General features: G+C 35.0%; 1 protein-coding gene across 3 annotated transcripts in view; it reads right to left on the bottom strand.

Annotated features, from left to right (window-relative positions):
• Nucleotides 1–267: 267 nt before the first annotated feature.
• The window catches only part of CNOT6L (CCR4-NOT transcription complex subunit 6 like), a 105,206-nt gene continuing 90,047 nt past the window's right edge, over nt 268–15,426 (bottom strand). For 2 of the 3 annotated variants that reach the window (XM_081303893.1, XM_081303892.1), the window contains exons 11-12: nt 15,061–15,263; nt 269–11,699 (exon numbers count right to left, since the gene is read on the bottom strand). In XM_081303893.1, coding sequence (XP_081160019.1) covers nt 11,487–11,699; nt 15,061–15,263 — 416 coding nt within the window. In that variant the 3' untranslated portion in view covers nt 269–11,486. Of the gene's footprint in view, nt 11,700–15,060; nt 15,264–15,426 lie in introns of all 3 variants that reach the window. The other variant, XM_081303891.1, reaches the window with a different exon arrangement.

Raw genomic sequence — 15,426 nt, forward strand, 5'->3', positions numbered from 1 at the left:
TAGCAGCTGAACCGCTTAACAACATAGGCCTGCAAGGGTTCCATTGCCCAATGGGAAGGGTCACTTGCACTATAGTCTGGACATGCTGCACAGACCTTCCTGTTTCCTGTACCAACCTGGGCCCAAGATCACACAACTGTTGAGTTACCAAACTATCTGGGCTTCAGTTATTTCTGGAAAAATATAGCATGTTTTTTACTGGTTTGTGAGGGTTAAATAAATTAAGGTATACAAGCATACATTGTTTAGTACCCAGCATGTAAAAAACCTTTTTAACAATAAATTTTTACATAAATTTACATATCTGTCATGACCAACTTGTCATGATACAAGTTTATATAAAATGCTCAGAAAAAAAACAGGACTGTTATTTAGAATTTTATCTTTGGCACCAGACATGGTGGTGCACCTCCGTACACCCAGAAACATGGGAAGCTGAAGCAGAAGGATCCCAACTTTGAGGCCAGCCTGGGCAACTTAATGAGACCCACAACAACTAAGTGAGACCCTGTCTCAAAATAAAATATAAAAAGGGTTGGGGATGAAGCTCAGTGGTAAAGCATCCCCTGGATCCAATACCCAGTACTAAAAAAAAGAACTACTGAGGACTTTTTATCATTTGCTATCGTAATTAAGTAGATTTTCTTGATTTGCTGTAACAAAAATGTAAAATCCTTCACCATGCCATATTTAAAAAAAATAAAGCTCAATCTGAGAGGAAGTTAAAACCCAGGTAAATGAACTTTATCCAATGGGATACAGGGGCCATTGGATCAATATTCTCTTCTACTCCACAGGTGGACATTCTGAGGTACGTTTTACATGGTCCCTCAGAAAATTCCTGGTAGGATCAAGCCTCAGTTACCTGCAGAAGTGATTAGCTCATTAACCCACCATTGAACTGGCTTTTCATCCTTCCCTATATGATTCTTCCTAGTCCTCACCTTTTTTTTAATTTAAAAAATATATATTTTTAATTGTAGATGGACACAATACCTTTATTTTATTCATTCATCTTCATGTGGTGCCGAGAATCGAACCCAGTACCCTACACATGCCAGGTGAGTGTTCTACCACTGAGCCCCAAGCCCAGCCCCCACTTTGTTTCTTAAGATCACAACCCAAAATACACTATCTGCAAGGAAGATCTCAGGCTGTATTGTTTGTGGGAACTCAAGTTAACATAGTACCAGAAATGGCCCAAGAAAACAAAGGCTCAAGATGGACTTCTGGACTTTGATCACTCTCCAGTTACCCCATAACTGGATGATGACCCCTGGTATGCTTTCATTGGTGACAGATCTGAAGCAGAAGTGTAAGGGAAGCATTGGCTTATGTGTAAAGGAACAGCACTTAAAACAGTATGGGGAATGGTAAATGTAAGGATTGTGAGGACATCTGCTTTCCAAAACCGACTTCAGGCACATTAAAATAATAAAATGTTGGGCTCAAATTAGCCAACAATAATTGAAGGTATACTATGAAAGTCAGAATGTATCTAAGACTATTTAAAGACCATTATTCCAGTGGCTATATTCCAGGGCAAAAAAAGTATTAAAGACCAGGCTTAGGATTTTCACATCAGGAACAGAGCCCCTAAAAATACAGGCATGGTTTTCAACCCTGTGTATTCAAAGCAAAAGCCCAAGATCTAAGATGGGAAACTTTGGAAATGAAAATAGGAGAAGCTTGACTCCCCAGATATCCTTAACCCTCAGGGCCCTCGCCCTTGATAAAAGAAACCTCTCCTTGCCTAGATACGAGGCAAAGTTCTCACCTGGAGCAGATGCCTCACAAAATGCTTGTCTTCCTTTAGCTTCACCCCAACCCTCTTCTATTAACTTGAGACCCACTACAGTCACATCACAGCATAGCCTGAGCAAAGTTCTACAGTACCTACACCAAAAGAAAATAGTTTACTCACCCAAAGAATTCTAAGATCTGGGCCAACACTAACTAAAAACTAAAGAAACAAGTGAAAAATGGATATTCAAAGTGTGGGCTAAGGGACTCAAATAAGATTGCACCGATATGGTGGCACTCTATAGAGTCAAGATATAAAGTCTTAGTAAGCAGGTGGCAGAGTACCCCTGAGCCCAATCCCCAGTACTGCAAAACAAAACATAAAACTTAGTTCCCTGGCAAGCAACTTCTAAGATGATTAGTGGGAAGGAAATGCTCAGTGAATACTCTTGGAATCAAAACCTGTGAAAGAGAAGGAAAGGAATGAGGGTTGGACTGAGAGAATTTGGGCAGGACAAGCAGTCTCAACAAAAGTAGCCTAGAAAATGTGAAAATGAGATGGTTTATCAGAGTTGCGAAGATGGGCTAAGCCTAGAACTTTCTAACCACACATGCCCAGGCATTGGACATAGGCTGCTCCAAAGAAGGGGTCATTCTGGCCTTATGATGCTATTGTACAAACAAAGACTTACAATATTGGCATAGAAAAAGCAGAATTGCTACTACCTGATGGAAGGGAGGAAGAAGCATGTCTGGAACCCAGGGGATTCACTGGGCATCTGTTGGTTCTTTCATGTTTGAGAAAGAAACCATAATCTAACAAGTGAAAAATATCTTGTGGGATGAAAGTATGGCATCCAATCTCAGGGAAATAACAGAAAGCTATTGACAAGCTGGTACATAGCTGAGTAGATTCTGGAATGCATGATGTTAAAAGGAAGGTGACACATTAAGCACAGCCAGAGAACTAGCTGTAGCAGTGAATTACTTTGGTTCCACCACTACTAGTCTATTTTTTGTTCAGATACAGCACATTGCAACCTAGAAGGCTGATAAAACAGGCCCAAACAGATCTCAAAGGTACAAAAGGTAGTGTATCAGACTCATGCTCTTCTGCTCCCTCTCAGCTCATTCCTTGTTCTCACCATTGCCAACCAAATGTACACAGGTATAACTTACAGCACTTTGCCTTAGCCACATCAAATGTTTTTCACTTTCTATACCCCTAATACCATTTCTCCACTATCACTCTCTGGGACAACTGCAGAATCTAAATGAATTTGGTATATGCACAAATGTGGGTGAGGGAAAGGAATTTAGAAATTTAGCTTTAGAGAGTAACCCTTGTCTCATGGGAAAAGTCCACAAATAAATTCTTTTCCCATCCCTGATGACAACAATGTAAAGGAACATTCTATTCAGCTCCTGAGAGGGTCCTTGACAAGCTTATGTTCTTGTTAAATGCAGATCTGATTAGCTCAATATACACACCATTGGTTTTGCTTTCCCTCCTTCCTGATTTCATTCATCCTAGTCTTCATTCTTTCTTGGATCACTTACCCAAATAAATTACCTCCGTGTAAGCCCTTGTCTTGGCCTCTGCTTTTGAGAAGCATATCATAAGATTTAGGTTCTAATCTCCATTTTACTAATGAGCATGTTTTGCCCAGGATCACAGTGAATGCAAGGAAACTTGATGTCAATGCCCTCTCTCAGAAGTACCAAAATATGGAAGTTATCTTGAAACCTTAACCTTATAATTCACTTTGCAGGTGACTCTGCTTTTGGGAAACTTCTTGAAGGTTGGCAGCATAATGACTTCCATGAAGACAAGGTTTTAAGATCAGTGATAGGATCTTATTGAATCCTTAGCTAAAAGGCCAAGTCAGTAAGCATGAAAGTTTCAGTCTCCAGATTTCTGATATGCCAAAATAATCCAAGCATTTACTAAGATGGTTTTAGCTCAGTTGTTTATAAGATTAATGTTCTGAATCACACTACTTATTTTTCACTTGAATATTCCCATAGCTGGATTTCTAATTATTTCACTGTGACCTCACTCCTCACCACCCACTTTCCAAAATCCTAAGATTTAAAGATTATCTTTACTCTAAAACATCTCAGCATCTTGTGTGATATGAGTATTTAGAAAGTAATTTGTGGAGGTCAGAGAGCCTGTCTTTACATCACCTATAGCATTTTTTTTCATAGAATATAACCTAAATGTTTGTTCAATGAATTTATTCTAGGTCTTGGAGAGCCTAAGCTGCTGAGTTTGGGCAATACAGGTAACTCAGATGATTTGATGGTTGTCTATCATTCAGGATAGGCCAAATTTATGCCCTCATATCACACTGAGACTGTTGTTTCTTACTCATACTACATGTCCAAAAATCAGCAGGGAGTTCTGTTCAGTCACTGAAGGATCTAGAATGAGAAGTTCAATCTCAACATATGTTCTCATGATCCATAAGGCACAAGAAAATGCATTACAACAAATTACATACTGCGTCTCCAAATTCCACCCAAATGACACGTCCCTTTGATAGGATTTCCTATGGCAAAGCAAGTCACATAACTTCAAAATCTATTCTAAACAAAGTATGTATGTAATTTTCACCAGAAAAAAAAGTACCATGAATTTGTCTTCATTTTGTCTAAATTCCTTTGGCTCCCTAATTTATAAAAGAACCAAACTAAAAATAGAAACTTACACTGCACAAATAATCAAAAACCAAGACAAAAGTATGCAGTTGCAAAATGGCCATTTATTGCCTACAGGGGGGAAGGAAAGGGAGGGAGAGAAGGGAAAGTACACAGGTGCAAGGAAACAAGCATATATTTAGCCCTATACATCATGTGTGAGCAGTACCCAATCTCCAAAATGGAAAAAAGTATTTTGTCATCTGACATAGTAGTTAAGATTCTTAAGCACCTCCCTTCTGAGCTGCCACAAGATTTAAAAGGCAGGACTGCTTTGTTTAGTCAATGTTCACATTAATGAAAAAATACTACCACCCAACTGTGTTCTTTTGCACGCACATTTTGTACAGCATCTATTGTGAAAAAACATCTCAGCTGAGCAGTTAGGTCAGGATCCAGACCTCATCAACTGTTTAATAAATAGAAAAATAAAGCAGCTGGTGATTTGTCAGAGAGAATGTGTTCAATAAGAGTAGAACCACTTTCTCCAGGGATGACAGAGTGTAAAATGTTTAGAACACCACAGAACCAGTCTATTAAACATTAAACACTAGCAAGCTACAATTACATGGCACTTCATTAAATCCTCTAATTAAAAAAAAAAAAAAAACCTTAGGATTTTAAACTGATTATTGGAACACAATAACAAGTTGATTTAGTGCTTGGCTTTTTCTTAGGACAAAGCAAATACATAAGCTGAAACAATTTGTTTTAGAATATTATTAATAGAAACTAACAAGTATTCAGGGAAAAAAATTACCCAAACACCTTGCTCAGTTTTAAAATCATGTGCTTTGCTTTCTGATCATTAGAATCAGTTACAAAAACACTATAGGCCACAGAATGACTCAAATGTATGCAAAACAATGAATTATTTAGTTCCAGGTCATGAAAATAAATGAACCCCTCCCTACTTCAATGGTAAATTGAGTAGAAGAGTATATAGTCCCATGGACAATTAGTTGGCACTTATTATACAGCTGAAATAAATCACAATAGAAGATATAAATTAAGAAAAATACATGATATAAATTAATTCATGGTGGAATGGACCAAACACTCTGGCCCTTCCAAAGAGAAAAGGTACACATTCACTTTAAAAAAATAAGAAAAAACCCCACCCACCTCTATACTACCCTACTTCAGAGATAACAAAGTTGAAAAATTCATCTTCCTTGAAACATTCCAAGTACTCCTACTTAACTCTAGACCTCAGCTTCTCCTAGGTAAAAGCAGTGTTTGCTTTTGGACAACTGTACAAATGCCCATGGTGCACTTCTCAGTGCTGCTGGTGTTTAAGAAATTTGCCACTCACAACACTGATTCCGGATCCAGTGTGCAGTAACACAGCCATCCAAACCCCTCCCCTCAAAAGCTGGCAGAGCACCGCTCAGGAATTTCACAGGTAAGGGAATACATTTTTTAGTAAATTGAACACAGAGAAAGGACAGTACAGTTTCTAAATAAATAGAAACCCAGATACTGCATCACTTACTGCATCAAAATTGACACAAGTAGCAGGAGATACTATGTCTGTTCAGTACGAAGCAAAGCCATGGTTTGACACATCAACACGGAGCCAATTTTGTAAGTTCAGATAACTATAGGCAAATTAAATATGATTATATAAATATGATGGCTTAAAGAAAATGTATTGGTACTTTGAAATTAACACAAAACTGAAATAAGCAAGGACCATTTCTGAGAGGGCTACCATGATTCTTATGCTTTGAAGTTAAAACTGACAAACGGTGAAATTATCTAAATTCAGGGAGACTGCTATAACCAAAATAACTAGTGATAAGCAGCAAATTATGCCTTCTGAAAGATTCTGAAAGCTAAATGTACCATGCCAAAAGAGTCATATCACTTGGCATTTATTTGCATACCCTGTCATATTGTGATTTATTTCTGATGACACTTCTAATTTCAGTTTAATGATATTGTTTGTACAATGTGCCATTAAAAAATTAACATTTAATAGACATGTCCTTAATTCATATGTTTTAACACTGAAAGTTATTTAACTTAGAAATGCGGTATTACTTCCATGTCATGTTTATTGAATGAAAACCTCAACATACTTGTTTTCCTTTGGTTCCAAGAATAATCCAAGTCTAACCAAACTTATGCCAAAAGAAATTACTTACTAGGTTAATAAAGCTTGCTTTTCCTGCTTTTCTTTCTTTCTACAGGCCTTTTGATTTAAGATAAATTTTCATAAAGAAGCGATTTGGTAAAAATAAGAAACATGCGTGCTTCTTAATACCTTCCTCAAAACTGCCAACCGTCTTTCAAGAGGTTCTTGTTCAGAACATCCTGCAGTACAGATATAAGGGCTTTTTTACCCTTAGCTGTTGGTGACAGTTCTGAAAGATGCTCTGGGCATCCTACTGAACAGATTATAACTTTGGTAAATGCACCAGGTTAAAGATGCACTAGTTAACTATATCTGAAATTCAATTTGATGATCATGATACTATTATAAAATTAAAATCCCAAAGCAATCATAAGCATAAAAGTTCCCATCTGTCTACAAATTCAAAACTTTAGTTGAAGTTCCTGGCTTAGAAAAATAATTCTAACTTCTTTAGTTAATTTGCTACCTATAATTCAGAGTTCTATAAACATGATACAATTCAAAAGGAAAGGGGGGTAAACAAATCTTCAACACATTAGAAAGGTGTTTTCTTTTTTCAAAGTGAGGGGAGGTGTGAGAAAATCTTACAAATGTGAAAATTCACATTTATGTCAAACATGAGTTATTTGAAAATGTGCCATAAAGCTTCTGCTAGCCATAAAATCATTCTGTAACAAAAACTGATCACGATTTCTGTGACTGAAGCTACTATCAGTCAACATATTTTGCAAAGCTATTAAAATATCTCAAATTCAGAATATAAAAGCTAAGAATCAAATAAGTATTGGGACACAGGCAATTTTTAACAATAGAAAATCTAGCCTTGTATTAGGAATGACAAATTATATGCCTCCAGTTCCTTCAAAGAATATATACCTCCATGTGCTTTCTGTACTCGTAATCTTTTCTTTCAATATCAAATAGCAACATCAGTGATTTTTAGAAATTCTTGGAAATGCAGACTTAAATTTTCAACCATTTAACAATATATACTTAGGAGACAGAATTTTTAAATAGATGTTTGCCCATGTTCCGGTTTTAATGTGCCACACCCTCAATTCTAATGTAATCTGCTATAGAATCAAGTGATATGAGCCTTAGATATCTTTCAACCTTCTCCCTTGCTTCTGTGATTTAATATATAACTCTAAGACACAAAAATAGGAGCAAATAAGGAACAGAGTTTTATATTTCTGCAAACTACAACACTAAAACACAGTGGCTTTTTTAATACATTCACACAGGATGCTTATTAGTAAAATTAAATATCTGCCTATGAATATAAGAAAAGTAATTTGAAAAGAAAGAGCTTGGAACAAGGCAAATGGGAGGGGGAAAAAGCTGGTCTCAGAACCCATTGTGCCATACCTGACTTTAACATGTGATATTCAAACGAACGTTCACACGCCTCACATCAAAGAAATAAAACAAAAATATTCAGCTATGTTGTACAAAATTTTTTTTTACATAAAACATCATAAATCTTGAACAGATTTACTATATCTGAATTCTAAAAAGTTGCCTATAGAATGGTGCTGGGATTCTGTTCTCTGCTTGCTTTTAGGCAGTGCTGTTGCTTAAAAGTTGACACCAGGCACAATATTTTAAAACAAAGTCAACAAGCAAGGAGCAGTAAGTGGATTTGAGCCTTTTCCAGATGTCAGTCCTGAGGATGCTGCAATATTCCCCATCAAAATGTATAAAGCTATGAGGCGGATATTGATGCCTGAGTGAGTGGGTGACTTGACATGCACTTGTATGACTGTTATAATGGCAAACAGTGCAGTTTTCCCTTCCTCAAACACTGTTTTAATAAATTTAAAGAACACTCCAGTTCCCAGATAAATATCAGGAATCATATTTAACAATTTAAAAGAAACATATCACAATCGAAAAATGCCCAAAATTTCTCTTATCTTCAGATAAAATATGCAGCAGCTCAATGGTATAAAGCTTAACTTATTCTGAAAACTAGAAAGTATATGAGCATATATATTTTGCTTTCATTGAACATAAACTACTGTATGTCATTCACCTCTTCCTTTTGGCTTCTCACTGCCAAAGTTCCAAATGGCATGCATTTTAACAAGACAATGCTGAGGATAGCAGCATTTCTGATCACCTGAATTGGCAGCTCAAAACAGATACCACTCCTTTTACAAAGGGAACAAAGGGTGAAGGGTGTGTGAAATTTGGGCAATGGGCTTAAGGGAAACCGTGCACATGAAATTTGGGTCACCATGCCCCAAGTGTGTGTGCCACCCAAAACAAAACACAATTACCTACTTCAACAGAGCTACTACCAACATTTACTCAAACCACATTAAAAATACACAGGATAATGAATGGTTTGAAAGAGTGCATTTGGAAGCAGAGAGAACCCAATTACACACCTTCCTGCAACAGAGTGCCTCAATCATACACAAAATAAACTTAAGCTGTTTACAATGTTTCCCAATTTTTTATTTTTCCCTCTACATTTAACTATTAAAAAAGGGGTTTTTTTTATTAATAAATGGGCTCCTCTGTGGTTCATATACAATCATAAGTGAACTTTAAATTCCATTTTATACAAACATCTCAAAAAATATTGGGAGTGAAGTATGGTAGGAAATATTGCTCACATTGCTAATTAACATGCGTATAATGAAAGGAGGAAAATATTTTGTTAGTGCATATACCTCCAGAGCAGAAAATCCACCCAAAAAAAAGATCTAAAATAAAACATACAGTAGCCGATTACAAAAAAAGGTAATGTCCACAAAATTAAGTTTTTCATGCTATTCTACTTTCCAGTACTATGCTTCAGGTAATCAATTTGCATGGCTAGATGTTGGATGCTTGAGGTATATAAGAAGGGATACCTGTACATTGAGGAAAATCTGTCATCTTAAGAGTTGTTTCTTTTTGTTTATTCTGGTACTTTAACATTTTTAAAAGAATATTTTATTTACATCAAACTTCACTGAACTACAATGACATTCCAATTATAGCAGATGACAAACAACGCCTCTATCACTAGGCACTTTTAAAAGGGAGTTTAGGCTTTACAGAACCCTTCTGATGCAATCCCATATATGATATTACATCATCCCACCACCCTTGTCCCACTAAAATTACCCTTCAGGGGATATACTATCTTATATAGCCTGATTAATTTACTATGGAAGAAATTAGTATAAAATGACCAAAGGAAATGCATCATTTAATAATAAAACAGCCTAAGATGTCAGGTTTGAAAAAGGAGACAAATTGTATATATTTAAAACTAATTAAATAATTTAAATTTGACTTGTACTTTATATATTAGTGAGACACAAATATAGGCTATTTTCTTTTAAAATTTCATTCACATAATGGAAAATTTCTCATTTATTAAAAATATCACATTTTGAGACTAGAAACAGTAAAGTGCATGAAAAGTCTTAAAATATAAATTTCAGAAAACTCTTATAGCAGCAAAAAAGCAGAATAAAGAAAAACTTAAAAACACAGACACAACCTTTTCCTGTTACTGTGCCATAATTAACATCAAGTAGCCAACCAATTTTTCCCCCCAGAAAACGAGATATTACGTTCACTGCCTCTTGAGTCACAGATTTTCAACTGGCTCCTCCTGGGTATTAAAAAAAAAAAAGGATTCCAACATATCTGAAGGCATCAACAGTTGGGAATAAACCAGTAGCTTTTTAATTCAACCCTGACAGACAATGGAAACAAAGATTAAAAGCATATGATGGCCATTTGGCAGCTAGAGTCAGGAAAAAAAATGATCCAAGATTTTCAACTACTGCCCAAAATCTGTTCTTTCTCCCCCTCAAATCCTTTCTATTAGTAACCTCAATCAAAACCAACAACCATTTAACCTACTTTGGGAAACACATGAAATATCTGTATGGCTTTCCCTTTCTGAAACTTTGATCAGGGTCTTTTTTCTCAGCAGTTTGTTTTGTAAATATTTGATTATAAAGGCAAAATGACGTTATCTCTTTTCCCAGTATAACCAGATAGAAAACAAGGATAAGTAGGTAATGAAAAATACTGGACACTAAATTTGTGGGCATCCTAAACACACCAAATTCTATTTTCAAGATATATGGCAGTATAAATTACCTGCTGTTGCCCTATAAATAAACTAGAGAGACAGGCTTAGAATACTTTTAAACAGGTTATAACTAATATTAGGGACAAAAATAACAGAGTGATTTCTCAAAACAAACCAAAACAAAACAACCAGTGTTTAGCCAACAAACTGTCATGTGCTGTTAAATGCTTGATTCTGAAAGCATATTGTGCAATCATCTTTTAATTTCTCAAATTTCTCAATTTTCTTATTACAGCTAGAGGTTATATCATAGTTTATGTACAGATCAAGCAAATTTAAGTGCTTTGTTAATGTGCAAATGACTTGGGGAGCCAAAAATTGGTCTGATATAAAGGAAAACAGAAATTCAAAAAAGTTTTCCCTGGAAGGCATGCCATCATTCAATTTAAAATCTTATATTTATAGTTTTAAAAAATTGCCTTTTACAAAATCAACTGGCTCATTTGAAACCATTCAAAAGAATGTATTTGTTTTGAAAAAACAAATACATTGTTGCTTGGCCTCAAATAGGTGATTAATCAATTATGAATGCTGACTCCTAATATAATATGAAGAAAATCCAATTTAAAAACACGTTAAATTAAAATTTTGGAAAGACAATAATACTTTGGTTCCAGCCCTAGTGCCAAATGATATCAATATGCACAAAAATGTACAAAGTCTTATAGCAAACACATAATGAAAGGAACCTGAAGAAGCAGCTTAAGGATGGCCATACTTCACTCCTACATACTTTGATTTACAACTATACAGGTCCATAGCAACAGATCCCCGTCTTTGCGGGGCAGTACTCCACTACCTCCGATTAGGCAAGTGAACACCATTGACAAGAGGCAGGAGTGGAGGGTGGAGTTCAAGTTGTGTTAACAGTGAGAAGTGGTCTGAAGGGATGTGAGGGTGTGGACACCCAGTGATGTTGTTCTCAACCAGCCATTGAGGATCTAAAGGCCCCAGGACACCAAGCACGTTCATATGAGTCTTGGAATAGAAAATGTAGTCAATCACGCCCTAGAAAGAGATTGGGGGTTGAGAATAGGGGGGAGAAAAAAAAATGTTTAGATAATAGAAAAACTCTACGTAAAGAAAACTTCATAATTTTATAAAAGCAAAACAAATAATCTTTACTTCTGAGATCTATTTTACTGCAGGATCAAATAAGGTTCAAATCTTCAATGGGTATTACATGAAACAGAGCATCCTAGTGAATCATAAAAACTCCCATGTGTGAATAAGTGATAAACTAAGGAGCTACAATACACACCAAATTATGTCTAGGTATTTTTAGAATTGTCCTGCTTGGTTTTTTAGTGAAATCTAATACTTATCAGTATAAATGTGGAAACTGTACTGTTATAGTAAGTGGGAAAATAAGAACATGTATAACAACATATAGCTAGCACACAGCTAACTATTCTAATTTCCACAAACCCTGATACACAATCATTTCTAGATTTCCTTACTATATAAGGATATCTAAATAAAAAATATTTGGCAGGGACCCAAATATATCAGTTGTATCTCTCAGAGCTAGATGATTTGTCTGATCAGTAAATCTCAAAGAGTAGTGTGCTTGATTGTCCCAGGCTGTGAATGCAAGATAACAAATTCACATTTTTCCTATATGGTTCCTGTCTAAACCAAGAGAACATAAACCCAAATAGAAAAAAAAAAAATATTTCTACAGTTGAAAGTACCTATTTACAAATACTATACATAATAATGGTATCTACTAAGAGATTCTAGAAACCATGACTTTAATTTGCCAATTTTTATATAACCAAGACCAAAATAATTCTTTTGAGAGAAAAGACCTTTTCTAACCTTACTTTACCATAAATTAAGGAATCTAGGAGGACTTCCGTCATTAATGCTTCAAGTCCAAATAGTCTAGAAATTATATGATGACAAGGTATTATTCCCTCATTTTGCTTAATGTCTGGTTTTATAGATATATTTCAGAAAAAGAGTTAACAAGGACCAGGGTGCTATACCTCCCCTTTGAGACCACCCTTTGCTTCAAACAAGAAAATAAAATACTAAAATAAACTTTTCTTCCTCTTAAAATAAACTTTTCCTCCTCTAAGTTGCTCTTGTCAGGTATTCTGGTCACAATGATAAAAAAGCTGACTAAAAATGCTTTTAGATTGGGGGTATGAGGGACCAGTGAGGAACAGCAGTAGGTTTCAATAAAACTGTTTATTAAACTTATTTGGTCTGTAAATAATGCTAAGAAAGAAGTAATTCTCCTAACAGCTATATTTCAATTCACTCCAAACCATTTCTAGATAAAGGGACTGGATTCTAAATACTTATTCAGTAACAAGAAAGTAAACAAATGCTCAGCCAAGTAAACAAAATTAAATAACATCTCAGTGAGGCAATGGCAGGACACTATTGTAGGATCTGTATTTACAGTTGATCACAGGATACTTTATATTTGGTGTTAATCTTTTTTATTGACTTTCTTCAATATTGGGATAGAATGACATAAAATCCTTCATATAAATCTGCAATGTTTATTGTTCATTCTTTCTAGTCAGAAATGCCCTTATTTCATTCTCTAAGCATCCTTCCTTCTATCCCATTCTACACTCTCATCCCATCTATCTATTCAGCCAGTCTACTTATCTACCCATATACATGCCTCTTTTCCACTCATTTCTAACTCTGTTCTTCTATTTCATTACTCTCCAAGCCAAGCATTTCTGGTACTTTAACTGTACTCATTTAGCCAGTCTGAATGTTGATTTGATTATTAACATCCATAATAGATTCTGAAGAAATTTTAACAAAGAATTTTAGACCAATTCAGATGATTGAGGAAGACAGCTTAGATTGATAGCCAAATTTTGTTTCTCTGATTTTTGCTTTTGAACAAGAAAAAAGTAACTTTTAAAAAAACAAGGAAGAAATAATATCTGTTTTCTTTTACTTATATTCATACCAAAACATTAACAGTTGTAGAATTATTGAACACTTCTTTTGGAGAAATTTTATTACAGGATTTCTGGGTTATACTAGCAGATTTATCATTATAGTTAAAAGGATAGGATTTAACCTATAGTAAACTATCATTAAATATAGAGGTGTTTCTTTAAGCTTACACTGGTGTGCCTGAAGCCAGCTAGTACCAACTTTTTTAGTACACCTTCACAACACTACATTCAAAGGTAGCATTCTGGGAGCTTGGAATATGCTTTAGCATAAGCATTTAAACCACAGAAATCAGCAAACTCTACAGATCAGGACTTCTTTTTCCAAGAAATATTTACCAGCACATCATTGCATATGGGTGATTAAAACAAAATGAACTATCACTGGATAGAATTATCTAATAGCAAAAATACCAAATTACAATCAACTTCTAAGCAGCTTTTCCCCCAACTTCCTGATTACAAAAGCTGATAAATAATTTGTTTTCAGGAGCAAACACTAAAAATGAAAAAAAGGCTACTGGAGTTGTGAAAAAGCCCACAAATTTCCTTTGGTATTGTATTAATCCTCTCATGGCTGCTTATACCAAACCACTTTCTAAAATATTTATTTTTTCAGGATAGTATATTAGTATAGACGCCTGAAATGCCAGAAAATAAAATAGGAACAAAATAAGAGCTAAAGGGAGACAAAGTGATTAGAAAATAGGCAATAAAAAAGGGATTAACTATAGAAAGCCACCATGATCAATCTCTTTAAAGAACAGCTGGCCCTGTACAATAGTCCTTTAATTTCTTTTTCTTATTTTGCAAAAACTGTCTTTTTCCTTTTTAAAGATGGAGTGTTCCAATGTATGGGAATATATTGGTATGACTAAATGGATATAAGATGTTATGCGTAACCTATAACCCCTTCTTTAAAAGAAACTTAGAAATTTTAAAGATAAATATAGATGAAAAGTACTAAGAAATTTTGTTATTAAACATCATATAAATCCATTCAAAATAAGTTTAGGGAGTGGGATTGTGGCTCAGCAGTAGAGCACTCGCCTAGCACGTGCGAGGCCCCGGGTTCGATCCTCAGCATCACATAAAAATAAATAAAGATATTGTGTCAAATTGCAACTAAAAAATAAATATTAAAAAAGATAAGTTTATAGTCCAGTATGTTAAACATGTCTGGAACATTGTAAACATTTTAGAAGTGTTTGTTATCATCAGTATTATTTGAAATTTGAAAAAATAAAGATTAAAAAACAAATTGTTAAGACAATAACCACCACAAACCTATCAAAATTCCTTATATTTAGATGTACACTTAGACTTGACATTTTGAGAATCTAAAAAAGTGAATTTTAAGTACAGAAATTATACTTTTCTTGTCACAAGTTTACATTTGAAATACTTTCAACACAGGCACATAGGCTGCTACTCACTTTGAAATCAAAGGTGTAATTGGTGTAAGGCATCAAGTTATTTTCATAGGCGCTCTTAAGTTGGAAGCCATGTGTAATTCTCCCTTCTGAGCTTCCATTTTTTCCATTGCAGCTGAAGTTCATAAGACACTCATTGTACCTTAGTTCCTTGAAATCTTTATGGTTGTCAGCTACTCCTCCATTGCTTAAATATTCCACAACACCTAGCAGAGTAAAGAAAGGAACAATACCAGTTAGCATTTAGTCCTTACACAATTCTTTAACAGTTAAGACCTGTAGCCAGGTAGCTATACCAGGTTCAGAGTCGTTTTAATGGTTTTGAGTCATATGAAACCATCTTCTTTATTATTAAAAATTTTTTAAGGA

This window comes from Spermophilus citellus (assembly GCF_964194105.1).
Source record: "Spermophilus citellus genome assembly, chromosome: 8".
Taxonomy (NCBI): Eukaryota; Metazoa; Chordata; class Mammalia; order Rodentia; family Sciuridae; genus Spermophilus; species Spermophilus citellus.